Raw genomic sequence first — 25,698 nt, 5'->3', positions numbered from 1 at the left:
ACAACTGTAGCACAATCAATATTTTGCATGAAGAGTCACAAATTCAGTTTATGTTATGCATAAAAATCAGCTATAGTGGTTTTGCACGGAATTTATGGTTAGGTAAATATTGCATAAGAATATTTTGTAACCTCTTGTTCAACAAGTAGAGATTTAGACTTTTTGTTTTTCAGTTTCAGTAGCTTCTGCTAAAACACATTTAGAACTCAATACTTGAAGCTGAAATTTATACACACAAACGAATCAAAGACCAGTGACTCCCTACTGTATGGCATTTCTTGAAAATGTGCTGTGATAATACTGTATTTTTAGCTAATCCATACTGTTCTGGGAATCATGTCATGTATAATTAAAAAAGTAAGGTGTATGCAAAAAAAAAAACTGTTTTTCCAGGGAGAGGAGAAGAGACTATTGGACAGTCTGCATTTGCTGAATGAGAACACTTTGAATAGCCACGCAAGAAACATTTGTAGACAGTGTAGACCAAAAAAGAAAGCACTTTTAAACAGTAAACATTAAAAGGTATTTGTATGGTTTTTTACTGCATCCCACCTGACATGTCAATGTTTTAGAGCTATTGCAATCTCTTTAAGTACAACAAACAGGAAACCACATTTTCTTGCTATCAATGTAAAGTAGTCCTAGTTCTTACTTGCTTAAAGCTGCAATAAAGAGAAAAAAAAGGTACATGGGCTGTACAAGGGAAGTTCTTCCATCCTTTATTTTTAATCACTTATGCCACAAATGGTCATTTGATAAAAAGCCATTACATACAGAATATGACCGACCCACTAAATGGAATAAAGTATGTTTATATATGTTCTTGGAGAAACACCCATCTTACAACATTTCTGGCAGAACTTTTAGTTGTGAAATAAGGAACACTCTTTTTTAGGTCACTGGCCAGACATCAGTTATCCAATTGGCTTCCAACAAGTATTTTGCAAATGTGATGAAACTATCAGGAAACAAGAAAAACATGCAGCTAACTAAATACAACTTGCTGCATATTACAATGTACAGAAACTGCTCACAATAAATCTTTTTCTCACAGGAAATCGTTTGACATTTTTGATGAGAAAAAAAAAAAAAAAAAAGAGGTTAGCACTCTAGGCACTTTGCACGCTAGGTCCCAGGTTCAAATCTCAGCCAGGGCACTATCTGCATGGAGTTTGCTTGTTCTCCTTCTGTTTGTGTGGGTGTACTCCAACATTCCAAAAACATGCAGTTAGTTAATTTTCTTCTCCTCTAAAAATTGGCCATACACTGAGTTAATGACATATGACTAGGATAGGGGCATTAGTAAGCCCCTTTGAAGGACAGCTAGTGACATGACTATTGACTTTGTAAACCGCTGCATAATATTCCGGTGCTTTAGAAATACAGGATAAAAGTCTATAATCAGGATGACAAAGGCAGGAAAAACAGCAAAGCGTTATCTTGTTTTTTAAAGACAAATTCTCCAACAAAAAAAGCCTAAGGAAACAAACGGTCACATACAGTCACAAAATTGCCTGCAAACATTCTTTAGTCAGTTAACCAGTCAGAGCAATAAAGTTTATCTGCTGATACCTATTCCTAAAATACTTATCCTGTCTGCATTGCGGTCCATAACATACATAAAAAAAAAGCTACATTCTCATTGAATGATCTGCGTACAAATGCTTCTTGACCAACCATTATTAGTAAAAGGGCAAACAATCAGAATTTAAATGTTATGATCAACTTAACAAGTGTCATGAGGCAGTGATAAGTCTGAGAGCCTTACAAGTTAATTAGAAAACATGACATACAAACACATATACTAATGATCATAGGTAAACACAATAGAAGCAAAATAATGATATACCAAAATGCCCACATATTTCAGGATTAAAGCACTTTATTTCAAAATGGTGAATTGCTGTGATGATCCTTGAATAGAAGAACTGGGAGGCGAGATGCTAGACAATGATGCACAATTGCTAGAATATCCAGAATTTAGCATTTATTTACCTCCCCCAAGAAAAGAGCAGTCCTCAATTTTCTATTGGTCTAAATGCACAATTATTGGTTAGAGAAAAGATTGAGACTTATCACCTAACCAGCCTTCAGTAACAGGTGACTGCTTCACAAAATAAACTTAAGTTTTTCACCATATCCATTAGTCTGAGGATTGTGGATGACGTAACTTTGTCACAGTTTAAAGGGTTTCACAAAAACCAGCCACAGATCTTTAACATCTGGTGTGACCACACTCCAGCCATGTCTAGAATAAAAAGTTGCCTTGACAGAAAAATGAAAGTTGGTGGGAAATCTTTACAAAAATAAAAGCAGAGCTAGGCTCAAGTCTCTGAAAGAAGATCAGAAATAAGATCAGCTCTTGTACTTTCCCTTCTTTGCTGGAAGCTGTCCCGTTGCCTCCAGATATTTGTTGATAAGGTCTTCTTGTACACTGGCTAAGCAAGGCTGGTACTTCTGGTACTCCATGGTGTATTCACCCTTCCCCTAAACAAGCAAACAAATACATTAACACAACATGGCAAAAAAAAACACAAACAGATGCTCTGCAACAACTAGAGGCTATGGAACAGAACATACAGACAGTACATCTTTTCCTAAACTTCTCCACTATATACGTAAAAAACACCTCACTTACCAAGTAATGCCCAGCTCTAAGGATGGCCCTCAAACAGTCTTTTAGATAAAGTGATTTTAGAAAAATGATGCTTTCAATGAACCAATCACTAAACTGAATGATGCAGGGTTAGTATTAGTTAGCATATTTTATTGTCAGATTAGAGACACTGGACATTAGATCAGGGTAATATGTGTATTGGAGAACCTAACTGCTTTCTGTATGTCCAATAGGGACCTAGACATTCTAGACATCAACACTGCATCTGCATTACTGTATATGGTATAAGCGGGTATATATACAGCATATTATGTCTTAATCTTAAAAGCCAACTCAACTACAGGAGTAATCACTATTATTGAACATGGTCTCTATTCAACTGATCTCTTCCCCATTTCTAATTTCGAATTACCATGCCTTGAAATGGGCCTGATTTATTAAAGCTCTCCAAGGCTGGAGAGCTGGGAGATCCATCAAACCTGGAATGGATCTAGGCTTGGATTCAAAACATTTGTTAGCAAATATCAAGTTAATGAAGAAATACATCCCAGGTTTGCTGGATCAGCCAGCTTATCTGACAAAAGTGTATCCTCTCCAGCCTTGGAGAGCTTTAATAAATCAGGTCCAACGTGTCTTTTTGGGGAGATTGTCGGATTGTAAAAAAAAAAAAAAAAAAAAAAAAAAAAAAAAAAAAAGGGTAACGTCTTCATATCAAAGCTTTCAGCAAAGAGAAGAGTGAATAGTATAATAGCGCCATTACCAAATCTCACTCCAAATATCCTAAGACTAGCAGTCAGAAGCAGCCTTAGATTTTACACTGCAAATATACAGCTGAGGCTGCAGGCACAGCAGTACCAAGAAGTGTATTGCTAGTTTTTTTCCACTGAAGTAAATTTAGAACTATTAAATGTTCCCTATAACATAACAGCTTATTACATTTTGAGTTTAGGACATTTATGTTATTTTAATAATCCAATAAATGTTATTATTACAATTTCCTAATTCAATGTAGACATGAAATTCAAAACAAGGAATCCACAAACCTCTGTACATGATCGCAGCTCACTTGCATATCCAAACATATCATTTAGCGGAACCTTAAAAATAACACAAGAGAAGTCACTGCATCACTTCAAATATGTAAAATGAAAACACGCACTATCAATATACAGTGTTCATAGGTATTTTCTGATTATGATGTTAGCACGCACAAAAATTACCCGAAAAGGAACGTGTATAAATAAATAATAAAACTCCCAAGATTTATAGTTTCATGGTTTCAGCAAACATGTTATTGCTGCTGTTCTTTAAAAATCTCAAAATGTACCTACACCTATGTCCTTATCAGCTTTTGTATACTCTGTATAGTTTAGGGGAGGGAGAGGCAGATTTTAAGTCAATTACTTAATTAAGGACGCCTATTCTTTGCAGATAGATTTCAGTCAAACACTGAAAAAACTTCACAAGGTGAAATGAGCAGAAAGAAGTCTTTATTATTCTTCTGTCTCAGCCAGTAGCTGCCAAGTAAGGGAGAAGCAGATCATGGAGCAGACAAAAGAATTTATATATATTTATATTAAGCTGGTATTTACTTGAGTGACTAAAGCTTTAAAGAGTATGCAAAACCATGTTAAATTAATTTTAAAAGAATGGTTGGTTAGATAATCTATTGCTTTCTGTAGATATTTCTTAATTTTCTGTGTCAACTATAAAAGTGAGACACAAACAGCAAAAAATATGACTGAAAATTTGACTGAAATTCTAACTCTTCCTCACACTTTTTTTTTTTAATAGGTAAGCAAAGTGACTGGCTGTCAGAAGACTCCATTTGTACTTACATTGGCAAAGATTGTGCAAAATTCCTCCGAGCCATCTTGACCTAGAATCACACCGTGCCTGCGGTTAAGGCCTGCAATGACAGCACCCTGGAATTCATGTGGTATTACAACTTCCACGGACATAATTGGTTCCAGAATGGATACGGATGCATTCTCCATAACTGGGACAGGGGGGGAAAAAAAAAAAAAAAAAAGATATCACATTTTGTTATTAACTACAACAAATCTTGTGTTAATTCAGAATATTTGTAGAAAAATGATCATCTGTTTATGAGCTTTAAAATACATAAAAGGGTTATGCAGCTGTCCTTTCACAAAAATCATTAGGAGTTACAGTTGTCTTTTTTGTTTTGGCAAAAGGGATTACCGATATATAATTTAGCAAAAAAAAAAAAAAAAAAAGGACAGGGGGGTAAAAGGGAGGGCAGAATCAAAGGTGACGCCAAGACATTGTGCCTGCAGGGAGGGACAAATACTAGTGTTGTTAACAGGAATATGTCAGGGGGAGATTTGATAAGTTCTGTTTTATCCTGGTTGAGTTTCAGAAATTTGTCAGACATCCATGGCTGATGATTTGGCTGACAGGCAGCATGAGACCTTATCTAGGACTGAGGAAGACAGGTCAGGGGTGGACAGATAGATTTGAGTGTCATCAGCATACAAATGGTACTGTAAGCCAAAGGAGGATATGAGACTACAGAGAGAGGAGGTGTACAGAGAAAGGAGAACCGGTCCAAGGACTGACCTTTGGGGAACACCAAAAGGGAGGGGAGTGGGAGAGGAGAAATTACCATTGAAAGAAACTTGAAAGGAGCGGTCAGACAGGTAGAAAGCAAACTAGGACTAAGCAGTGTCACTGATACCAATGGAGTGCATGATTTTTATTAGAAGGGGGTGATCAACAGTGTCAAAAGCAGAGGAAAGATCAAGAAGGAGGAGGGAAAAGTTGCCTTGAGACTTAGCTCTGATGAGGTCATTGGCCACTTTAGTAAGGGCTGTTTCGGTAGAATGGGCAGCTGGAAAGCCAGACCAGTAAAAAGGGAGAGGTTGAATAGTTCAGTTAGGGTGGGGGCCAGGGTGGTGAAATGGGAATGAGTAGATCAGAGGGAATAGGATCAAGAAGATAGGTAGTAGATGAGGATAATGAAAGAAGAGAGGAGACTTCATCCACAGTAACAGGCATGGGAGGCCAGAGATGATTTACAGGTGGAAGGGGTGTATATGGTTGGAGTGGCCTGGTGAGCAAAGACATTATGTCTGATTTTGTCAATTTTATCTCTAAAGTCGGTGGCAATGTCTTGGGCAGAGAAGGTTGTTCTGGGAGGAGCAGGTGTGGGGTTTAAGAGGGAGTCATTTGTCGAGAAGAGGCTGCGTGGGTTGGAAGCTTGAGAAGGAATGAAAGCGGAGAAATAAATCTGCTTGGTGAGAGTGAGTTCAGTGTTAAAGTGTTGTAGTCTGGCTTTGTATTCCTATTCAGAGCGAGAGAGTGGTTGAATCGAGTGGCAACTTTATCTGGAGATATGATTTTAGAGAGGGGATGTGAGGCAGTTTGGGAACAGGTTGTGGTCAAGGTTACGGATATCTCGCTGCCATTGACCAGGTCTGGGATGTGGCAAAGGGGGGCAAGGTTGAAGGTTGATAGGCTGAAGGTGATAAGGTTGGGATCAGAAAGGGGAAATGGCGAGTTGTCAAGGAGGGTGAGGTTGCAGACTTTGGAAAATATCAGGTCTAAAGTGTGGCGGTGTGTATGGGGCCATTTATGTTCTGTGTGGGTCCAAAGAAGGAGGTAATGGAGAGCAGTTTGGCAGGGGAAGGATGGTTGGGCTCATCCGCTGCAACATTTAAGTCACTTGTGATTGTTTCCCCCCCCCCCAATAAAGGTTTTTTAAACAACTTGCCTGGAGGTTTATTTTCTTATATTTTTTAGTTATGAGATAAATATCTGGGGTTTTGCTTGAAGAACAAGCAATAAAATTACCCAAAACGTCCAGGAAAGCTCAGATCTATGCAACTCACAACTTTTTATAGAGCTGACAGTGACTTAAGACTGGAAACAAAAATGCAGAGTACTTACCACCATCACCAAATGAGTAAAAATGGCTACCATGTACATATACAACATAAGGCACCAGTTTACAAAAATAAACAACTGCTAATATCAAGAGAATCTAAAATTATTCTAAACGTACATATACTTGTCATAAAATAACGTCTTTTGGGAGAAAAGTTTTCCCAGGTCACAGACTAACTGTATATTCATAAAACCAAATAGCCAATATACTTAAATTATTTTAGAGTTTGGAGAAAATCTTTCTAACTGTCTATGGCTAGTGATGTTGTTTGCGGTAATTACAGTATGGACATTTTGTGGCAAGTGTTCACTCGCATTCCGAGCTATCCAGAGCTGTAAAAGTCTTTGACCAAAATATCAGGTAGGGAGATAGAAATAATATGTGCATTGGGATGGTGTCTTATTTTCTGAATCTGCAAAGGTAGTCACCCTAGACCCAAATTTCTTCTACATCCATTTGCTCACTTAATTTCCTGAATTCCCTGATGCAATCTATACATTATTAGCTATCTAGAAAGAAGACAGCCAAAACATGTCAGATAAGTCACTGGTTGTCATAGGGGTTGGTAAGAAGCAATATCTACTCAAACATCATTACCTTGTTTTAGGGCTCCTTCAGCTGCTCTACTGAAGGAGAATTCATTGGAATCCACCATGTGATGAGCACCATCTTCAAGGACAAATCGTATGCCAGAAATCCTGTGTCCAATGAGAGTACCTTTTTCGCAAGCTTCAAGAAAACCCTGCAACAAACAATTTAAAAATATGATATAAAGGACATGTTGATGAAAATAGTAAGTCAGCCAGAAAGTAAAGGAATTGTTATATTACTAGCAGTTGGCTACCAAAACACTCAATGCACATTATATATTCATGTGTCAGGTTTCACTTAGGATATTCCAGTTTACACAATCCATACACTGGTATCAAATAATCAGACTAGACACACACATCCCCTTAACCTACACACATAATTGAACACACTAGTCATGCTAGATTCGTGTTTCCATTATTATTGTCAGCACCTAACAAATACCTTACATCTTGCAATTAAAGAGACGTCATTCAGGACCAGATTCTTTCAATAGCCAATATGGCCACGAAATCTGCTATAAATTTGAATATGTCTGCATCTAACTGGATTTAAAGATTTGCCAAAAAATGGCCACTGACACATGGTTCCCAGTTTGCACTCCTCAAGGCTCCCTTGCTGCATCTCTTTTCACAACCAAATCACAGTGTGTGGGAGGGACAAGACCTGTTAGTGTTACTGAACTGCAGCAGAGAAAAATGCAGGTCACCTGTAATGGTAAAAAGTTATGATGTGTAGTAAGTTTGTGTATAACTAGAAGGACAGAAAAAAAAATCTTTAGGCAGGTAAAATTACTTATGTTACTTTCATGTATTTATTCTGTCTATTTAGCTGTTTGCTTTAAGTTGAGCATTAAAAATAATCAAAATCACACTTAACTAAAATATATACCACAATTCAAGGAAATATTTTTATGCTGTGCTTTAGGAAAAACTCACTTATTACAACGGACTTACTTTCTCAACAGCTGGTATAAACTGTTTGGGGACATTTGTTCCTACTGTTCTGTCTTCAAATTCCAACTTTGTGTTATTTTCAGGATCAAGGGGCTCAATAAAGCCGATGACTTTACCATACTGTCCTGCTCCACCTGACTGCCTCTTATGGGTGTAGTCAAAACTGCAGCAAAAAACAAAAACGTATATAAAAAAAAAAATGTCTATATATTTAAAAAAATGTGAGATTACAAACACTGTATATTTTTTAACAACTATGCAGACAATATTCTTTTAAAGTAGAAACAGGAAAAAAAGAAATTTACAAAGAATTGTCAATCTACTGTAATAAGGGGACACACGAACATTCAATCTGGGTAACAATATTATACATCGTATTCAGCCAAGTGCAATCCGAGTAACAATAATATTACTTGTCATGACTAGTGTAGAATACCACGTGCAATGATCTAATTCACAGACATTTACAACAGTTCAAAGTTCAGTTCCCATCTACAGAGAGCTCCTCTCTCCTCCCAGCTTGTGATGTCAGCACTTCCTGGTTGCACAGTAAGACAAATCCTGGCAATGGTTTTGCAATCTCATTCTATACAAGATCAGAAACTCAGTGTGAGGACACTAGCAGCGCACAGTGTCACATCATAAACCTGCAAACAACATGGAAACTATTCCCCCTTCCAACTTCCCAGCCACAAGAGCAGCAGGTGTGGCAGTGGATTGCATGAACTACAAGATGGGGACTCCGAACAGACTTTTCCAGCGGCAACAGGTGACAAGTGCCAGGAAAGAGGTGAGATTAGCAGAACTGGAATCACATATCCTCTGGCTACAGTGTGTGGCTTTAAGCAACAACATGCAAAACCAACAATGATTTATTATTTGAGTTATATTTTATTAATAATAAACAGGATTTATATAGCGCCAACATATTACGCAGCGTTGTACATATAGGGGTTGCAAATGACAGAAAGTGACACATGTGGACCCTGCCCCGAAGTGCTTACAATCTAGGTGGGAGAAGTATCACACAATAGGAGGGGAGATATGTAGTGGAGGGAAGTAGTGGGGGTTTAGAAGACAGAAAGAAACGGGTAGGCAAGTTTTGAAAAATGGCTTGAGTGCTCTTTTTAATGAGCAGAAAGTAGGAGCAAGCCGAATAGGACGAGGAAGACCATTCCAGAGAGTTGAGGCAGCTCTAAAAAAGTCTTGGAGTCCTCCATTTGACGAGGTTATGAGAGAGGAAGTCAGTAGTAGGTCATTGGAGAAGCGAAGAGAGCGCCTGGGGGAGTATTTTTTTTACCAAGTCAGAAATGTAAGAGGGACAAGAAATGTTGAGGGATTTGAAGGCAAAGCACAGGAGCTTGAATTTGATTCTAAGGTGAAATGGAAGCCAATGGAGAGAACTACAAAGAGATGTAGCGGAAGAGGAGCGGAGGGAAGGATGGAAGAGTCTGGCTGCAGCATTCATAATAGATTGTAGAGGAGAGAGTCGGGATAGTGGAATACCAGAGAGGAGGAGGTTACAGTAGTCCAGACGAGAGATGACGAAGAGCGTTTACAAGGGGTTTGGGGGTCTCCCGGGACAGGTAGGGGCGGATTTTGTAGATATTGGATTAGAATGGGGTGATCAACAATATTTAAAACAAGCAAAACAAATTGCACACAAAACAGATCACAATGAATTATTCGCACATAAAACAGATCCCTCTGTACAGGAAGCTTGCAATTTATATGGATAGTGTGGATTTTAGGAGACTGATAAATGCAGAGAGATCTTATATACATGCTCATACAAGAAAGTGTGGTTAGCAGCAGTGTCCCTGCCAATTCCCAAGCCAGTTAATCCTGTTGTCTGGATAAGGTGTGCCTAGAATATGGTCTATAAAAGTTGCCCTATTGTCAGACCTGACAAACCTGTAGAAATCACATACAATGCTCCATTTTTATGAGGCTAGGATAATATACACACACATACATATATATATATATATATAGATATATAATGCATTTATATGTTGAGTGCAAAAAAAAAAGGTTTTTAAGGAAAATTGTGTTTGATAATCAGGATTTTATATTTCTTTTACAGATCATTGCTGGTGTGGGAAATAAATATCATCTTGCATTTTCCATAAAAGATTCTATAAATGAGGTACGTGCACCCTTTTTACAGACATAAGGACAAATTCAGGACAAGTTACGATCATATGTTTTTTTTTTTTTTTTAAATACATTGTACAGGACTCCAGTGATGAATACTGAAGGATTATGGCATCCCTCTCTGTTTTATGTTGTGCCCCTTTTATGAGCACACTAGGGTTAACAATTCCAAGGTGCTCTGGGCTGTTCAGGCTTTTTATGCAGAAAAGTGGCTGAACAGAGTTTGTATTAGTGCCGGAATATCTGCCTCAGAGATTACAGCTCACCTGCTCAGCAAATGGGTGTTTGGTCTACCTAGAGGTCTGCTGTGGTAAGCCCTTGAACTACATACACACATCAAATGATTATTGAAAAATCAGTGTACAGCGGTCCCCTGATGATGTTCATTATTCTGCTGAGTGTATTGATGAATGACCAGTGTGTATCACTATGGAGAAAAAAAAAACGGGTTTCGCTCACTCATTCTCCCCCTTCATAGAACAGAAAAGTACTATGTGTACAGCGTTTGTTCATTCATCTGTCACTGGAAACATTCCTTTGTTATCCTGATCCTTGGCCATCTTGATTGGCCAGACCAAAATTAAGTAAACAGGAGTTCATTCAGTCCAGGCGCCCACAAGGGTGCACCAATATTGCCAGATATCCCTGGCAACAAATGCTGAGCTATGCGCAATGATCAGGCTGGTAAGAATGGTTATTGCATGAGAAACATTGCCTGCCCCATTCTGCAATAAATACCTGCCTGATAGCCACTTTTCAAAGTTCCACTTTAAGTCCTGAATATGGCCAGTTGGATGGCAGAAGGAAAGACTCATGCTGTTTATTAGGAAAGCTGAAGAGTTGCTCCTGCACTCATATCACTTTTTGTCTGCTGTGTTGCATAGGCCATTAAAGCATATGGAGTAACTCCTATACTTTTATACATAACAATGTGTACATGTTTAATGAATATGCTACTATCAGGTCTAATTCTACAATGTAATACACAGAGAATTAGGAAGATATAAAGCTGCTCACAGCTTAAATTATAAAATTTATCTAAAACGTCAAAGGAAGTTCTGTCTACTATATATACAGTTCACCAAGCAGTGCATTTATTACCACTAAGCTGAACTCAGCCTTAAAGTGTACCTAAACTCAGAAATTTCACTTTACATAAAATTGTAGACAGCCCTTTTATGTAAGGTAAAAAGTTTTTCGTTTATTTTTTTTTTTTTTTTTTTAAGGGCAACACCATTTTTTTAATAAAAAAAAAAAAGAGTGCAGCACTGCCCCTTAATTCTCAACCACCCAGGCGATGGAGAATGAATAGGAGTGCAAAGCCTCCTGGGATACCTATGTCACGCTTTCCAGGAGGCTCTTGGGTGTTCCCTCTGTGCATGCCCAAGCATCTCGGGCATGAGCAGAAGGAGCCTTTTTGTGTGGGGAAAAAAAAAATGGGCCAATCTGCAAGTTTTTTTTCCCATCCTATGTCACCTGATTTCGTGCCTGGGTCAGGTGACGTAGGATGAAGCCGGAAGAAGAGGTGATGATGGCGGGGCCCCGAGCGCGCGCTCCGAGACGACGCAGGACCTGATAAAAGACACAACCGGATCGATCGGACTGCCCTGTGGGATTGAAGGTAAGTGTATTTTATTTTTATTTTTTTGCACTTTTGGGTTTAGTTTCTCTTAAAAGTTTTGGCTTACTCATTTAGTTTATAGCTGGCGTAACCATGGCTATATTTAGATGGTAAGCTGCCCACACAAATATCTTATGGTATACATCAAGAATATACAAGCAATTTCATGCAGCCATTGTTCAATGTACACACAGATATAGGCAAGCCTGTTTAAATGCCTGTTATTTTTCAATCATTAATATGGATGTGGATGATAAACTCCAGACAAACGCAAAACACAGCCCTGCCTAGCAGAAGATGGGATCTGATCTTCCATTGTTGTAGTTTGACAGATGAGCTCATCTACCCATCACTTTGCTTTCTCTTCCCATTACCATGCTCCTTTCAACGCAGTACAAACAAATAGCTCATATGGCCATTTTTTCTTCCTCCTTTAAGTTCTTCTTGTACAGGGACTGCCAGGGGTTGATATAAAGTCATAGATACATTACTTTGTGCCTTTTATATTTTTCTAGAGTTCAGTCTTACCTTTAACAATTATCATTTTCATATCTCAATAGCAACCTGAAATCCCATGCACTGTAGAAGTCTTGTATTACAGTGATAAGAACAACACTCCAGATGTCAAATACAACTTAAAAACCACGCCAGAGAATTACACTGCAGCTAAAGACCAGGACTTCTACAGCAGAATGATGAACAATAAAAAACCACTAATAGCTGAAGACATTCCAGGTATATCATTTCTTTAAAGTAAACCTAAATATTCCAAACCAAAAGACAAGATAAAAAAAATGTAGGCAGGTCATCTCCAGGCAAAATAAATGTTATAATGTTCAGTTAATGCAGTCATGTGACCAGCAAACACAGCTATTATTTTTTTCATGTAAAAGTAATACTTGATCCAGCCTATCAGATATGTCACAGGCATGTGGGATTAGCTGGGAAATTTGGAGGTTGAATAAAATAAGGTTCATATAATTTCATCTGGTCTACTAATGTGTTTAAAGTAATTCTGCTTTATGTCATACAAAAAAAGTTGTTTTCTTAAACCTGCAGATAAGTTTGGCGCTGTAACACCAGAAATGGAGCCTGTATGGAATCTGGCGATAGCTGCTGCTGGGTTAGCCAAGTGGAAGAATGCAACAGAAGAGACATTATTCGCAATGACCATCATTAAAAAGGTTGAGCAGCTGGTATGTATTGCATACATTCTATGTCAAGTAAGATGATGGTGTTAAGGACTCAAACAAAACTTTTGCATGATATTGTAGTCAAAACTTACATTATATTTTTCTAGAAACCCTGTCTTTATACAAACTTCCAATACAAGATACTTAAGAGGATCCCATCCTTCTAAATGCCCTTTACTTTCTTACCTGGCTTAGGAATGTACAATTTGATTAAACCGCTTGTTAATTTGAGTTTGTTTCATGCAGATAACAAGCAATGCACTTGAACTTAACTACGATTTGCTGATCCATGATATGGTTAGTCAGGTAAGCACAGACTGCAAGAACATTATTATTATTATTTTTTTTTTACAAAAAGCTAAAGTACATAATCAGAGAGTAGAGAGACAATAAGCAAAACTTGGCAACAAGAGGAGGGGGCTTACAAATGTTAATTGGATAACTGGAAAGTCAAGACCAATGTCCAACCTTGTATTCAAGGGGATACACAGAGATTAAAACGAACAATAAGGGCTTGCAGGCACCACAAGCTGATTACACTTTAATGCGGGTCTTTCCTTACATTTTTTAGCCCAGGCCATTTTCATCAAGTAAACAGATTATGAAATAGTATTTAAATACATAGGCATAATTTGTCTGACTGAAAACATTCAAATGATGTGCACATCTTGACTTTTTGATCCTACTTCCCACTGAGCCCCCTATTAGTCAAAGAGGCTTCCTACATTTAAGGAGCAACAGGAAAGTTTATAAATGAGATGGGTACAGTGAAGCTTAACTTCACTGTACCCAGTCAGAATTTTCCTATAATTTTAGCTATACGTTTTGCCATGCAGTAGTTTTTTTATTACATTGTTACCAATAGAAGTATTTTAAACAGAAATGTATCCAAATATTAAAAGTAAATTCTCAAAATTGGGTTTCCTAGGCATAGACAATAAATATATCAAGTTTGCTCCAGAGAAAACTCTATTATATGATTAATATCTGCTTGGATAGGAAATGTCTGCATAAACTCCCTTACCTAATGCTGTAATTGGTCTTTGTCTTTACCTTTAAAGCAGAAATAGTTTCCTTATTGCTTATATAGTTATCCTACCTGTTTTTTTCCAAAGCAATGTATGTGTAAAAACATAATGCCCTTTATTTTTCAGTAAAATATTACTAGTAGCAGCTATATTGACTCGTTAGATCGGAGAGCAGTATGCGTCAGAAACAAAGCAAAACTCCTCCAGTTATTTAATCTGTCACTGGCAGATTTCCTAGTTTGTTTGCACTGTAAATAGAATCCTAGCTTCCCTCTATCCATCTAGCTCAGCTTCCATGACATTATAACAGAATTGGAATTAGTATTAAAAACCTATAGGAACATAGGGGAGATTTGGACTACTAATCTGACTACTGATGTTCGTTAGACTGATATTTAGAAGGCAGGGCTCTCTAACATCCACCAGGCAATGAAAGCACTCACTAACATTTACAATACCACTACCGCTAAACAAAATGGAAAGGTAAACTGCAGGGAGAACTTCTATTTCTAGTGGTTGTTATGGATCACTTACTACTGAATGTTGAATGCGCTGTTTGATGGGTCCAATGTGGCAACCCAGGTAAAAGATTGGTATCAGGGACACAATCACCAAGCTGACACTTTACCTTGACCAATGTATAAAGCATTGGCTTTAGGTGTATAACATATCTGGCAGAATAGGAAGGAGTACAGTCCAGCAACAAAACATAAAAATCCTTATACTCTGCTAGTATAGATGCATATGGTATACGATTACAATGTAATACATTGGCAAACATCTGAATTTCAGGAAGTGATTCCATGGAGAATTGAAGTCAAATGGGATCCATCAGGAGGGTTAAAAGTGAAAAACCATAAGAGGCTCCCTAAACAAAACGCAGATCACAAGTGAAAAGGATTCCTGAAAGACTTGATATGATACCAAAAGAAATATTACTTACGGTACTTGTTGACTGACAGTCTCTCTAAATGCTACTTTTGGTTTGCCCATGGTGCAAGGACAGCTATATTCTCTCTCCATCCTCTATGCAAAACAATACAATAAAGAAATATTGAAATAAAAAATGAATAAATAACCTCAATAAAGAAAATTCAACCAAAAATCTCATCTTACTTTCTCTAATGGCACAGATATTTTGAGGTAACAATCTGCAATATATATATTCAGTGGAAAATTTAGGGAGACACATATATTCTTTTTTTAAAACCTGTCAAAAAAAATATGGGAGTAGCTCAAGCAGGAATTCCTTTCTTTTTTTAGGCGGACCTATTACCAAAATGTTTACTTTAGATTAGCAAAGGGAAAAACTATTCCTAACTGCATGTAAAAAAAGAAAATATCCACTATCCCCTAAATTGTAATTAGTCGTGACCCTCAGGTATTACTATATGGCTCACTGAGGAATCAGAGCCCTGTGCCATTTTTCTTTGTATCGTAAGGGGAATATAACAATCTTACTGCTATCTTTAGGCAAATAAGTGCAATGTACAAGCAATTCATTGTTGGAATACCTGAGCATAGATCTCCAGGTGCAGTTCTCCCATGCCAGAAACAATGGTCTCCTTGCTCTCGTTATCAAAATGAACTCTGAAAGTTGGGTCTTCTCGTGTAAACCGATTAATACCTTTGGAGAACTTATCCATATCATTCTGGTAGTAAATAAAATGCAAATAAATTGTAATTATTAAATTATTATCAGAAAGCTCAGAAATTAGAGAAAAACACGTCATATATACCACTGAAATTGGAATCTTGTACACATGAAACCTTGTAAGAAGTGTAAATTCATGTATGGCGCTTCATAAAATCATATTAGGACAGAGATTTTTTGTGTTTTTTAAAAGTGTACAAACCCCAACAATAAAATATTCTGTTTTTCTCATTTTCACACTACGCAAAGCTGCAAGTAATCAAGTTTTGTTTTATGTACTCTGAGGTTTTATCCTAAGCAGGATTACCACTCCTGGCAAGTCCACCTCTGTGAACTACAAAACACCTCCCTCATGTCATGCCAAGACAGGAAGTGTGCTACTCGCATTAATACCAGCAGGTGAATATAAGAGGGGGGGGGGGGGGGGGGAAAAAAAAGCACATTAAAAAAAAAAAAAAAAAAAAAAAAAGTTTTGTTGGGAGGGAAAAAAAAAAAAAAAAAAAAAAAAAAAAAAAAAAAAAGGGGGGGGGGGGGGGGGGAATGAATACAGCAGCTATGAAGCAAATACGAAGATCAACTGTAAAATATTACATTTTTGTTCTAGGTACAAATTATACCTTAAATGTATCTGGATTCTTTATAAAATCCTTTGCAAAAATCCACAATGGTGATGAAAAACATCTAATTTGTAAGAAGCTGTAATGCTCCCAGACATAGAAAAGACATGTCATAAGTTTAGTAAGTGGCTCAGAAGTCACATACGGACAAAAATTTTTTTGACATTTGCTAAACCATACCTTGCTGTTGTCTGTCAGAGAAAAATAAAGAATGTGTGTGTGTTCTCTCGCTTAAGGCCTGAAGTTGGACAGCCCTGATTTATGCAACCTATCTTTGGTTTGTTTCTACTGATTGAAGAACACTTTCTGCAGAACATAATTCCAAAGCACAGACAACCTGTACATTTAGTCAATCAATTTACATTCTGCAATGTCAAAAAGCACCCAAAGGCAAACAGCCTAGAAAAGCAAACAAGATTGTTTTATGTTCATAGGTATGTGTCACTATATTACCTTATTGACAGGTTTCATTGCTACAGAGATGACTGGATCTGGTACATGAATAGAATCCTGCAACCAAGAAAAGGATGTTTAATTCCTAATAGAAAACAGACATACTGGTGTTTTAAAGTGTTTTCGGATTACCTTAACAATGGTGTTTTATTGGATCTTAGATTAAACTTAATTCAATAAAATCTGGGTTTTGACTTTAATACATTTAACCTGACATGATATTGCACAGAAAGGTTATCGAATGACCCTTAAAATCACATTGCTTCTTTCACCTTAGTGCATAACTTTTTTTTTTTTTTTTTTTTTTATACTATTAAAAAGTAAGATTAGATTGTGGTGATTTAGGTTGTGGTCAGATTGAGTTACCTTCTCCCACTGCTCCTTGGTTCAGTTTTGCTGCTTACATGCCTATTGTGGGTTTTTCAGGAATAGTCAGGGGTCAGCATGAGAACTTCTCTGCATTATATGTGTTCTGAACACCCCCAACACCCACCCATTTAAAAAGCCTTGGGTGCATGACACTGTTGCCTGTCCACTGGATGTTCTTTTTTTGGACAACTTTTGCTATGAACTAATCACTTAAGCAAAAGAGCTTGTACTGGACCTTTAGCAAGAATTCATAGAATGACAGCAAATAGCAGGAGTTACTGGTTCCCCCGAGTTCTGACAATGCAATTTTAATGTCTGACATTATAATTGATATAATTGATACAAAAAAGGAGGAACTCATAAAATGGCTACTCTGTTAGCTTATACTCATTTTTAACAAAACCAATTGTAAAATTCTATCAACATTTGTGTGCCCATTTACAAAAGTAGCTAAACTACATTACCAATAATAAATGGCCTGTGGGTTGGATGAGGGGACATTAAGAGGAACAACTGGCACAGTGTGTTGTCCTAATGATGTTTTCTCAAATATATCTATTCCAAAAACATGCAACTTACCATGGATAGGTTGTCATTCGACTTGCTAGCAAAAGTGTCTCCACTTGCACAGTCAATCCCGAACAATGCACAGATGTCACCTGCATAGACCTCATCTACATCCTTGAAAAACAAAAACCAAGAAATAATTCATTATAGGCGCGTAGTTGCGCAAAAAAACCTGCTTTTTTTTCCACTAATTCATTAATTAATGTGTATCTATGTTATACATGTATGTCCCTTCTGAGGAGATTTACTACTAAAGAGATCCTCTCACAGCCACACTTGTTTAGGTAAAAACAGTCTAAGGAGGAATTTTCCTTACATCTAATATATTTCCTTTTACATTTTGTTGTGTTTCTGGGACAAAAATTAAGTATATCTCTGCAAACTGTGTGTAACTGTACTCAGTATCCTGAATAAAGCCACTTTACCTCCATTACGTCGGCATGAAGACGCACAAGCCTCTGCACGCGGACTTTCTTTCCAGTTCTTGTATTGTAGATGTATTCTCCCTTCTTCAGCAGTCCTTGGTACACGCGGATGTATGTCAACTGACCAAAGCGACCAGCCTAAAACAGACAAAAAAACCCAGACATTTTAGTTTGAGAAATACATGGGTGCTAGATCCTGGTTGATCCATTGTTCATTCTAACTTTGATTTACTGCTCTTCTAACCTGATATAAAGCACAATATGTACATGATAAATTCTGGTCATTCATAAACTGTACAGAAAAGGAAGAAAAAACACAACACTATGGAATATGGTAGAGGATTATGTAAGCTACCATGGCTGAGCACATTACAAAGAATGCCAATCGCATGGATGTAAAGCTGACATTTTGGTTTCAGTAGTTTTAGTCTCACACCTGAAACAAGCATGCAGAAACCCATTTGAGAAGTTGTATGCCAATTAGCTAAACACTTGAGATATATACCCATTGGACCAAATCTATTCAAGAGGATACACTATCTTGGGAGAATCTGAGTGATCCTGCATACAACAAAAAGTATCAAAGGCAGAGGATCAAAACACCAACCAGACAGCATTTTTAGAACTATGTTAGAAATGGCATTTTGCCATTTTACAATCTCTCTCAATATAGGTCCTCTTTCAGGTACAGAAGTTTCTATATTTCTCCACGTTCCTTTCATTTTATACACTTTATAAAACAAGATCAAGACAAACATCTTTTAAAAGAAAATGAGGAGAAAGGTAAATAACACAACTGTCACTTTTAGTGCACTCCAAACAGTGAAATTAATTGGACAGGTAACCCCTTAATCCCCCCCTCCCATTTTAAATTAAATGTAACACACCCTAATGAACTGAAAGCAGACAAAAGATTCGGATGATATGTGTGACTCTTATGAGATAAAGCAGAACATTTGGTTTCAGCAAGGACAGTACTGTAAGAGACAGATCGTGCTATGATCTTTAAATCAATCAAAATCATCCAAAAAAGGTATGTCCAGCTGCTCCTTTATGTTTCAGAGGATGTGGGGACAGGGGATCCATGACACATATCTGGTGGACTTGTCCGGTGGCCAGGAAGTTCTGGGAGGATGTATTTAAATTAATCTCAAGAATAGTAAAGCAGGAGATTAACAGCTCGGTGGAAGCCGCCCTGTTTAACAAATTTGATACCATTCAACCGAAACCCCTCCAGAAATTGATTAGATTGATACTAGTAGCAAGTAAAATTGCATTAGCTAAAGCATGGAAGTCCCCCACGATTCCCATGGACCCCATAGTATCCAAGTTGAATTGGATCATGGTGAATGATAGACACACACATTAAAGAATTCTCTTGACAAATTTGAGGATATCTGTGAGCCCTGGATCTCCTTTAATAACCTATAGCTCTTGTTTTTGGAGAAACTAACCTGGAACATGGGATTTAAATACCTTGCTCTTGTACTTTCTCTACCCCCCCCTTCCCCCTTTCCTGATGTGCTTATCTTGTTCTCCTAGTGTCCCTCCCCTTCTGCCCTTTTGTGTCCTCCCCCCTGTATGTTATTTGTTTAGAGTTATGGTCCAGGTATGGGAAGTAAAGTGGCAATGTTCATCGGTGTATAATCCATGCTTATGACCTTGCTTGGAATAACAAACCCTATTTTCTACGATATAAAATGCTCTGGATATCACTCCAGGTAGGGCTTGATATCAGGTTCTATTTATAGCGAATGTTGCCTATATAGCTCTATTTTAGATGATGTTTTACCTGCTCATACTTTGGACTTATTTGGTTTCTGATTATGTTTTATTCGTGTTATTTTTCTTCTTGTTGTCCTAAAAATCTTAATAAAAATATTGAAATACAAAAAAGGTATGTCTTACCTCTAGCTTGAATGCCAGTCCAACAAATGGCTGAGAGCCATCTCTGACAGGGCTCATCAATATCTTTGTAGACTGTTCTCCATTTCTAAAAGTAGAACATGTTTAAAATTATTGCTAAATTATTAAAAGGACAAAAAAAACACTGAGCAATAGTCACCTGTTTATATAGCAAACATCTGGTTTAAGTCCAAGGAAAACAGTTTATTGCAATAGCCCATCCACATTTACAGAGAAAATGTAAATTTAAAAAACTAAAAATTATATTGAACCATTGAAAGCTTTCTGTTAAAGCGGTTTGAGATAAATAAATACCCTATTAATGTTGCAAGAACTCGTCATTGGAAACTCCCTGGGTTCTCCCCCTGTGCTGCACCTTAATCAGTTAATATTCTCAGATGACTACGGAACACCGTTAAAGTCAGCATGTCAGCTGTGATTCATCATCCTATATTACAGATTATTCTGATGTAGAGATATTCTTCCAGATTGCTACACATAGCCATTTATAGTCACTAGTTTTTAATCTATGGCAATATTTATTTAAAAAAAAAATTCAAAAAAACAAAAAAGAAAAAATAACAGCTTGGATGCCAAAGGAACTTTACGCAAATTGATGAAATACACACTGTTAGACATGACATCTAGTAAATACTCCCGATCTACAGTCATGTCAAAGAATGTTTGTTTGTGTCTGCTTTTAAATGTATTATTTTTATTAAAACTCTCCAAGGCGGGCGAGGATACATATTCATCAGTGAAGCTGGGTGATCCAGAAAACCTGAAATGGATCTGATCCAGGATTGAAAACATTTGATAGCAAATAGCAAATGACTTTGAAGAAATCCATTCCAGGTTTGCTGGATAACCCAGCTTCACTGGCTGTGTCTAAATTATGCTGATATGTTCCACTGCCACCTTAGTGAACATTGCAACATTTAAATACTAGTATATGGACATTGCATTCATCTAGTGCAGACTTACTTTTCATTGAGAATAGCATAGTTAGACACCTCAGAAGGGTTTGGGAGATAATCTAACACAGAATCCAGAAGAGGCTGGACACCCTTATTCTTTAAGGCACTTCCCACAAGTACTGGTGAAAATACCCTCTTCAAAGTAGCTCTTCGGATGGCCAACTGGGAAACACAGTGGGAGTTAAAACATATACCAATACTATACAGAAAATTTAAAGAAATAGCAAAAGAAAGCAGACATATTCATTTCCACAGCCTACTTTTAAGTCAGAAACAGAGGGGACTTTCTCTTCCAGGAACATTTCTCCAAGAATTTCATCAGAATTGGCCACGCTTTCTATCAGCTCCTGTCGCCTATCTGCAGCCTCTGCTCTGAACTCTGCTGGAATATCTTCATACCGCACATACTGTCTGTAAGAATATTAAATTGCCTATTTAATTAAATGGAATTAGAAACTAGGAATCTAAATGTACAAAGTGAGTAGATAAAAGTTTAGGTCTGATGCTGTGGGCCACAACACACCACCGTTCATTGTTCTATACTATCAAATAGGTCCACTGCTTATACATACCCAAACTCTCCATCAAAATATAAAGCTCGTTCTTCAATAAGGTCTATGATTCCTTTAAAGTTACTCTCAAGACCAATAGGAATCTGGAGAAATGCTGCATTGTGGTTCAGCTTGGACCTGTTGTAAAAAAGATAAATATGGCTAAGAACCTGCAAATTTTACATCGAGGAAGACCATAATTTGTACAAAGCACTCACCTGAGCTGCTGTAGTGCTCTAGTAGGATTTGAGCCTTGCCTGTCAAGCTTGTTGATGAATGTTAGGAATGGCACACTGTATCGTTTCATCTGTCGGTTTACTGTCATAGTCTGGCACTGAACCCCTCCAACAGCACACAAAACAAGGACAGCCCCATCCAATACCCTTAGTGATCTCTCCACTTCAATTGTGAAATCCACATGCCCTGAAAGCCATAACAAGAAAAAGCAAAAACGGTTACATGGCATTAAAAAGCAATATGAGAGCTGGATGAAATAACACAGAAACAAAATTTATATATCCTTATTTAAAAAATATTACAAATAGCGGATATGAGGATTAACATTAAAATCCTTCAGTACAATCTTCTTTACATATACACCAACAGCTATACAGCAACAGCCTATTTAGCGTCCATGGATCTGCCAGGATGATCGTCAGAACGACAAAGGATGATCGCTGTACACACGCCAGACTCTCATCCGTTATCAGCCCTAAGGCGATTGTCAGACAAGAATCATTTGACGTGTGTACGAGGGGGTGCTGGGAAGTTCCTGGCTTTGCCCCCTTCCAGATGAAATAGAAAAATGAGTGTGGGGGCATATGACAGCCTAATACCTTAGTATGTACCTGTGCAAATATCAGGTCTTTGCAATTCCTAAAACTGTTTTTTCTCTTAGAGAGAAGCTGTAATGGCAGAGGCACAAGCAAGTTTCACGTTGTTACAGGCCGTCATTAAGTTTTTGTTTCTCCAGGGAAGGTCAGCACTGTCAAAACCTGAATATCTCGTTTCAAGACTGGGCATTTCACCGTTGATGAACCCCGCAGTGGGTGCCCTCCAATGTCAACTGACCTGGCAACCTGTGATGCTGTCCATGAGCTGATTATTGAGGACCGGCGAATCTCCACAAAAATGATAGCCCGGATACTTGACATCTCACGGGAGCGTGTTGGGTTTGCTATCACCACTATCCTAGACATGCGCAAGCTTTCAGCAAAGTGGGTGGCGAAATGTTTGAACAGTGATCAGAAGAAGGACGAGTTAGAGCATCCAAAGCCGTTCTGGCCAATTTTGAAGCTGCACACAGTGGGTCCCCGCGGCCGAAGAAGTTCCGAACCCAGAAATTGACCAAAAAAGTCATGGTTTGGTTTCCTGGGACAAAGACACTATTCTGTTATTGGACTACCTAATTCAGGGCTCTAGTATCACTGGACAGTATTATGCTAACCTCCTAGACCAGCTGAAGGAGGCAAATAATACGAAATGTCGTGAAAAGTTGACCAAAGGGATGCTTTTTTTTTGCAAAACAATGTACCCGCGCACACGTCCAACATTGTGGCTGCCAAATTGAACACCCTAGGTTTCCAATTGGTCCACCATCCCCCCTACTCATCTGACCTGGTCCCTTCGGACTATTATCTGTTCCCGAATTTGAAGAAACACCTGAAGGGGCCATGTTTTGAGGACATTTCTGACGTCAAAGATGCTGCTGAGAGCTGGTTTGCGGCCCAACCAAAGGACTTTTATTTGAACGGTGTAGAAAAGCTGCAACTATGCTGTACCAAGTGCATCAGTCTCAGGAGGGAATATGTTGGAAATGTGTTATTTCATAATTCTGGCTCTCTTCTTTCTGGGAAAAGCCAGGAACTTCTCAGCACTCTTTCGTATGTAGACTTACTGTGCTGATATTGTAGTTTAGACTGCCTGAAATATCCCTAATAGAAGGCAACAAACCCAACAAAAAGTATGTCCTTTTAGGACACAAAATCAAATTTTGGATTTCTGGAACATACCGGGTGTGTCAATTATGTTGATGTTGGTGTTTTTCCACATGGTGTAAGTGGCAGCAGACTGAATGGTGATCCCTCTCTGGCGCTCCAACTCCATAGAATCCATAACAGCTCCAACTCCATCCTTTCCCTTCACCTGTAACAGAGATGCTTCTATTACCTGAACAAATCTAGAAACACAAGAGAGGAGTCTGCTGGACAAATCCTCGTTACAAGCTTTTCATAGATAGGAAATATTCTCCAGCATCCCCCAACAACAATAAGACATAGGGAAAATAAATATGTAGAAAGCAGAAGATGCTCTATTACGTTTCGTCTCATGGTGTCTTACTTGTTTGGCTGGAACTGCTTTTTAAAATATCAAAACCAAACTATTGTGTTAAAGTAATGAGTGGGAGAACCCTTTTACTTTGTGTTCTTGTTAGATAAATTCACCTCTAATGTGTCCTATAGACCATCTGGATTACCAGACTTGAAAATAAGGCGAAATCCAAAAGGTTGCCCCCCAGAACCAGTGGTTACATATGTTTCAGTGTGAGAGAATGTTTCAGTGTTCTCCCCAGCCCCTTTTAGCTGGGCTCACTACCCAGCACTTTTTAGTAATCACCTGGCTGTTTTTGGGTGGTTACTGAAGAATTGGGTTACAATACAGGGGCTACCACCAGCCTAATTTTTACCCACCCAGGCTTAAAAAAATGTCTGCGTTAAAACACTGTGTTTCTTTCACATTTCTCATTTAATTTCCCTTATGGCACATGGACAACTAGGAAAAGAAAGAGAAATTGGTTTTACCCATTCCAGATATACTCTAACCAGTTGTCTTACCTCATGCATCTGTGCTATTCTGCCAGTGTAGTAGAGAATGCGCTCGGTCACGGTGGTTTTGCCAGAATCAATGTGGGCAGATATGCCAATATTACGAATGCGTTCATTTGGAATGATGCCAGAGGAGCAATGCCTGCAGATGTTCAGCAGCAACTAAAATACAAGGATATGTCAAGTAACTCAAAGAGAAATCAGCCAAAACAACAATGTATCTGAATCCACAAATCATTTTTTATTTGCTCTTGACAGGGTTAGAACCCCTGAAATATTGTATTGTTGTCCTCACTGGAGAGATTCAATCTAAATGTCTCAGTGACTTGTTACTGGACAATATGTAATCAGACCTGAATTTTTTTTTTGTTCCAACCATCGCCTATGATGTCCAAAACATTCTGAGTACAGATTCATTGTATTATCTAATTCAACCCAATAGTTTTTGGGAACTGCCACGCATAGATATGGTGCATTGATCAGATGGGATGTTTATTTTTACTCCTGACCTGGGTACGTGGATTCACATGCTTCTATTAAACCTGGGTCATTCTACCAATAGGCCAGGGAAGATTTATCTTTAAAATTCATTAGATTTTAAAGGATCGCTGGCTCTTTCACAGACATTGCTGTCAGGGGATGACTTGTTTGTGGCTGGGAAGTAGAAAATGCTGAAGATGAATGAACATTGCAGACTGGCAGGATGATTCTCTATATTTCCTATCAATATATCTTCTAATAAAAACATTCAGCTGTTCTATACTTTCCCTGGATTACAGAGAATTATAAGAAATTGTAATATTTTTGTATTCTCAGAAGTTTTAGCAGTGACCAAGAAGTGAGCTCTGGCTTCTCTACATATAAACATCTCTACGTGGTAACCAGGGGCCATAGCTAGGGTCTTTCAAGGACAAATCCCTTACCCTGCTACCAAACCAGGACTGCCATGGGTGTTTATCTGATGTCTATGGTGGAACTACAAGTGTCAGCCTGCCCTGACAACGTACACACATATGTGATCCCCTCACCTGACTCCTAGAAGTCACCCCGGTACGATGTGATAACCAGGGCCCTATGACAGAAACACCTCGTAGAATTCCCATTTCTGCCCCTGAATGTCACGCTGATCTCTGTAGAAGAAAATCACTTCCGGGAGTCAGAGAAGCCGGCTAAGGTCACACATGCAACTTCCGGTAATTGAAACGCACTTTTTCTATGGCAGGGTATTCTGTATTGAGGACACTGGAATAGATGTTATACACTTCCTATAAGTTCATCTGCT

At 38.1% G+C, this 25,698-nt stretch overlaps 2 protein-coding genes across 2 annotated transcripts; one reads left to right on the top strand and one right to left on the bottom strand.

The window, feature by feature from the left end:
* Positions 1 to 691: 691 nt before the first annotated feature.
* GFM1 (G elongation factor mitochondrial 1) lies at positions 692 to 25,582 on the bottom strand. The gene is made up of 18 exons (XM_072408029.1): positions 25,445 to 25,582; positions 24,426 to 24,578; positions 23,604 to 23,736; positions 21,810 to 22,014; positions 21,613 to 21,729; positions 21,301 to 21,451; positions 21,048 to 21,202; positions 20,067 to 20,151; positions 18,159 to 18,296; positions 17,746 to 17,847; positions 16,798 to 16,854; positions 15,588 to 15,725; positions 15,017 to 15,099; positions 8,075 to 8,237; positions 7,125 to 7,269; positions 4,456 to 4,616; positions 3,661 to 3,714; positions 692 to 2,487 (listed from the first exon to the last, which is right to left on the bottom strand). Exons 1-18 carry the CDS (start codon positions 25,517 to 25,519, stop codon positions 2,356 to 2,358), a joined length of 2,247 nt encoding a protein of 748 aa, XP_072264130.1. The 5' UTR covers positions 25,520 to 25,582; the 3' UTR covers positions 692 to 2,355.
* LXN (latexin) lies at positions 8,605 to 15,178 on the top strand. The gene is made up of 6 exons (XM_072408030.1): positions 8,605 to 8,864; positions 10,161 to 10,223; positions 12,413 to 12,587; positions 12,912 to 13,048; positions 13,292 to 13,351; positions 14,866 to 15,178. The coding sequence occupies exons 1-6, from the start codon at positions 8,733 to 8,735 to the stop codon at positions 14,965 to 14,967; spliced, it is 669 nt and encodes a 222-aa protein (XP_072264131.1). The 5' UTR covers positions 8,605 to 8,732; the 3' UTR covers positions 14,968 to 15,178.
* Positions 25,583 to 25,698: the final 116 nt, after the last annotated feature.

The sequence above is a fragment of the Pyxicephalus adspersus genome, chromosome 4 (genome assembly GCF_032062135.1).
Source record: "Pyxicephalus adspersus chromosome 4, UCB_Pads_2.0, whole genome shotgun sequence".
NCBI lineage: Eukaryota > Metazoa > Chordata > Amphibia > Anura > Pyxicephalidae > Pyxicephalus > Pyxicephalus adspersus.
This window is presented reverse-complemented; position numbering and strand designations above follow the sequence as displayed.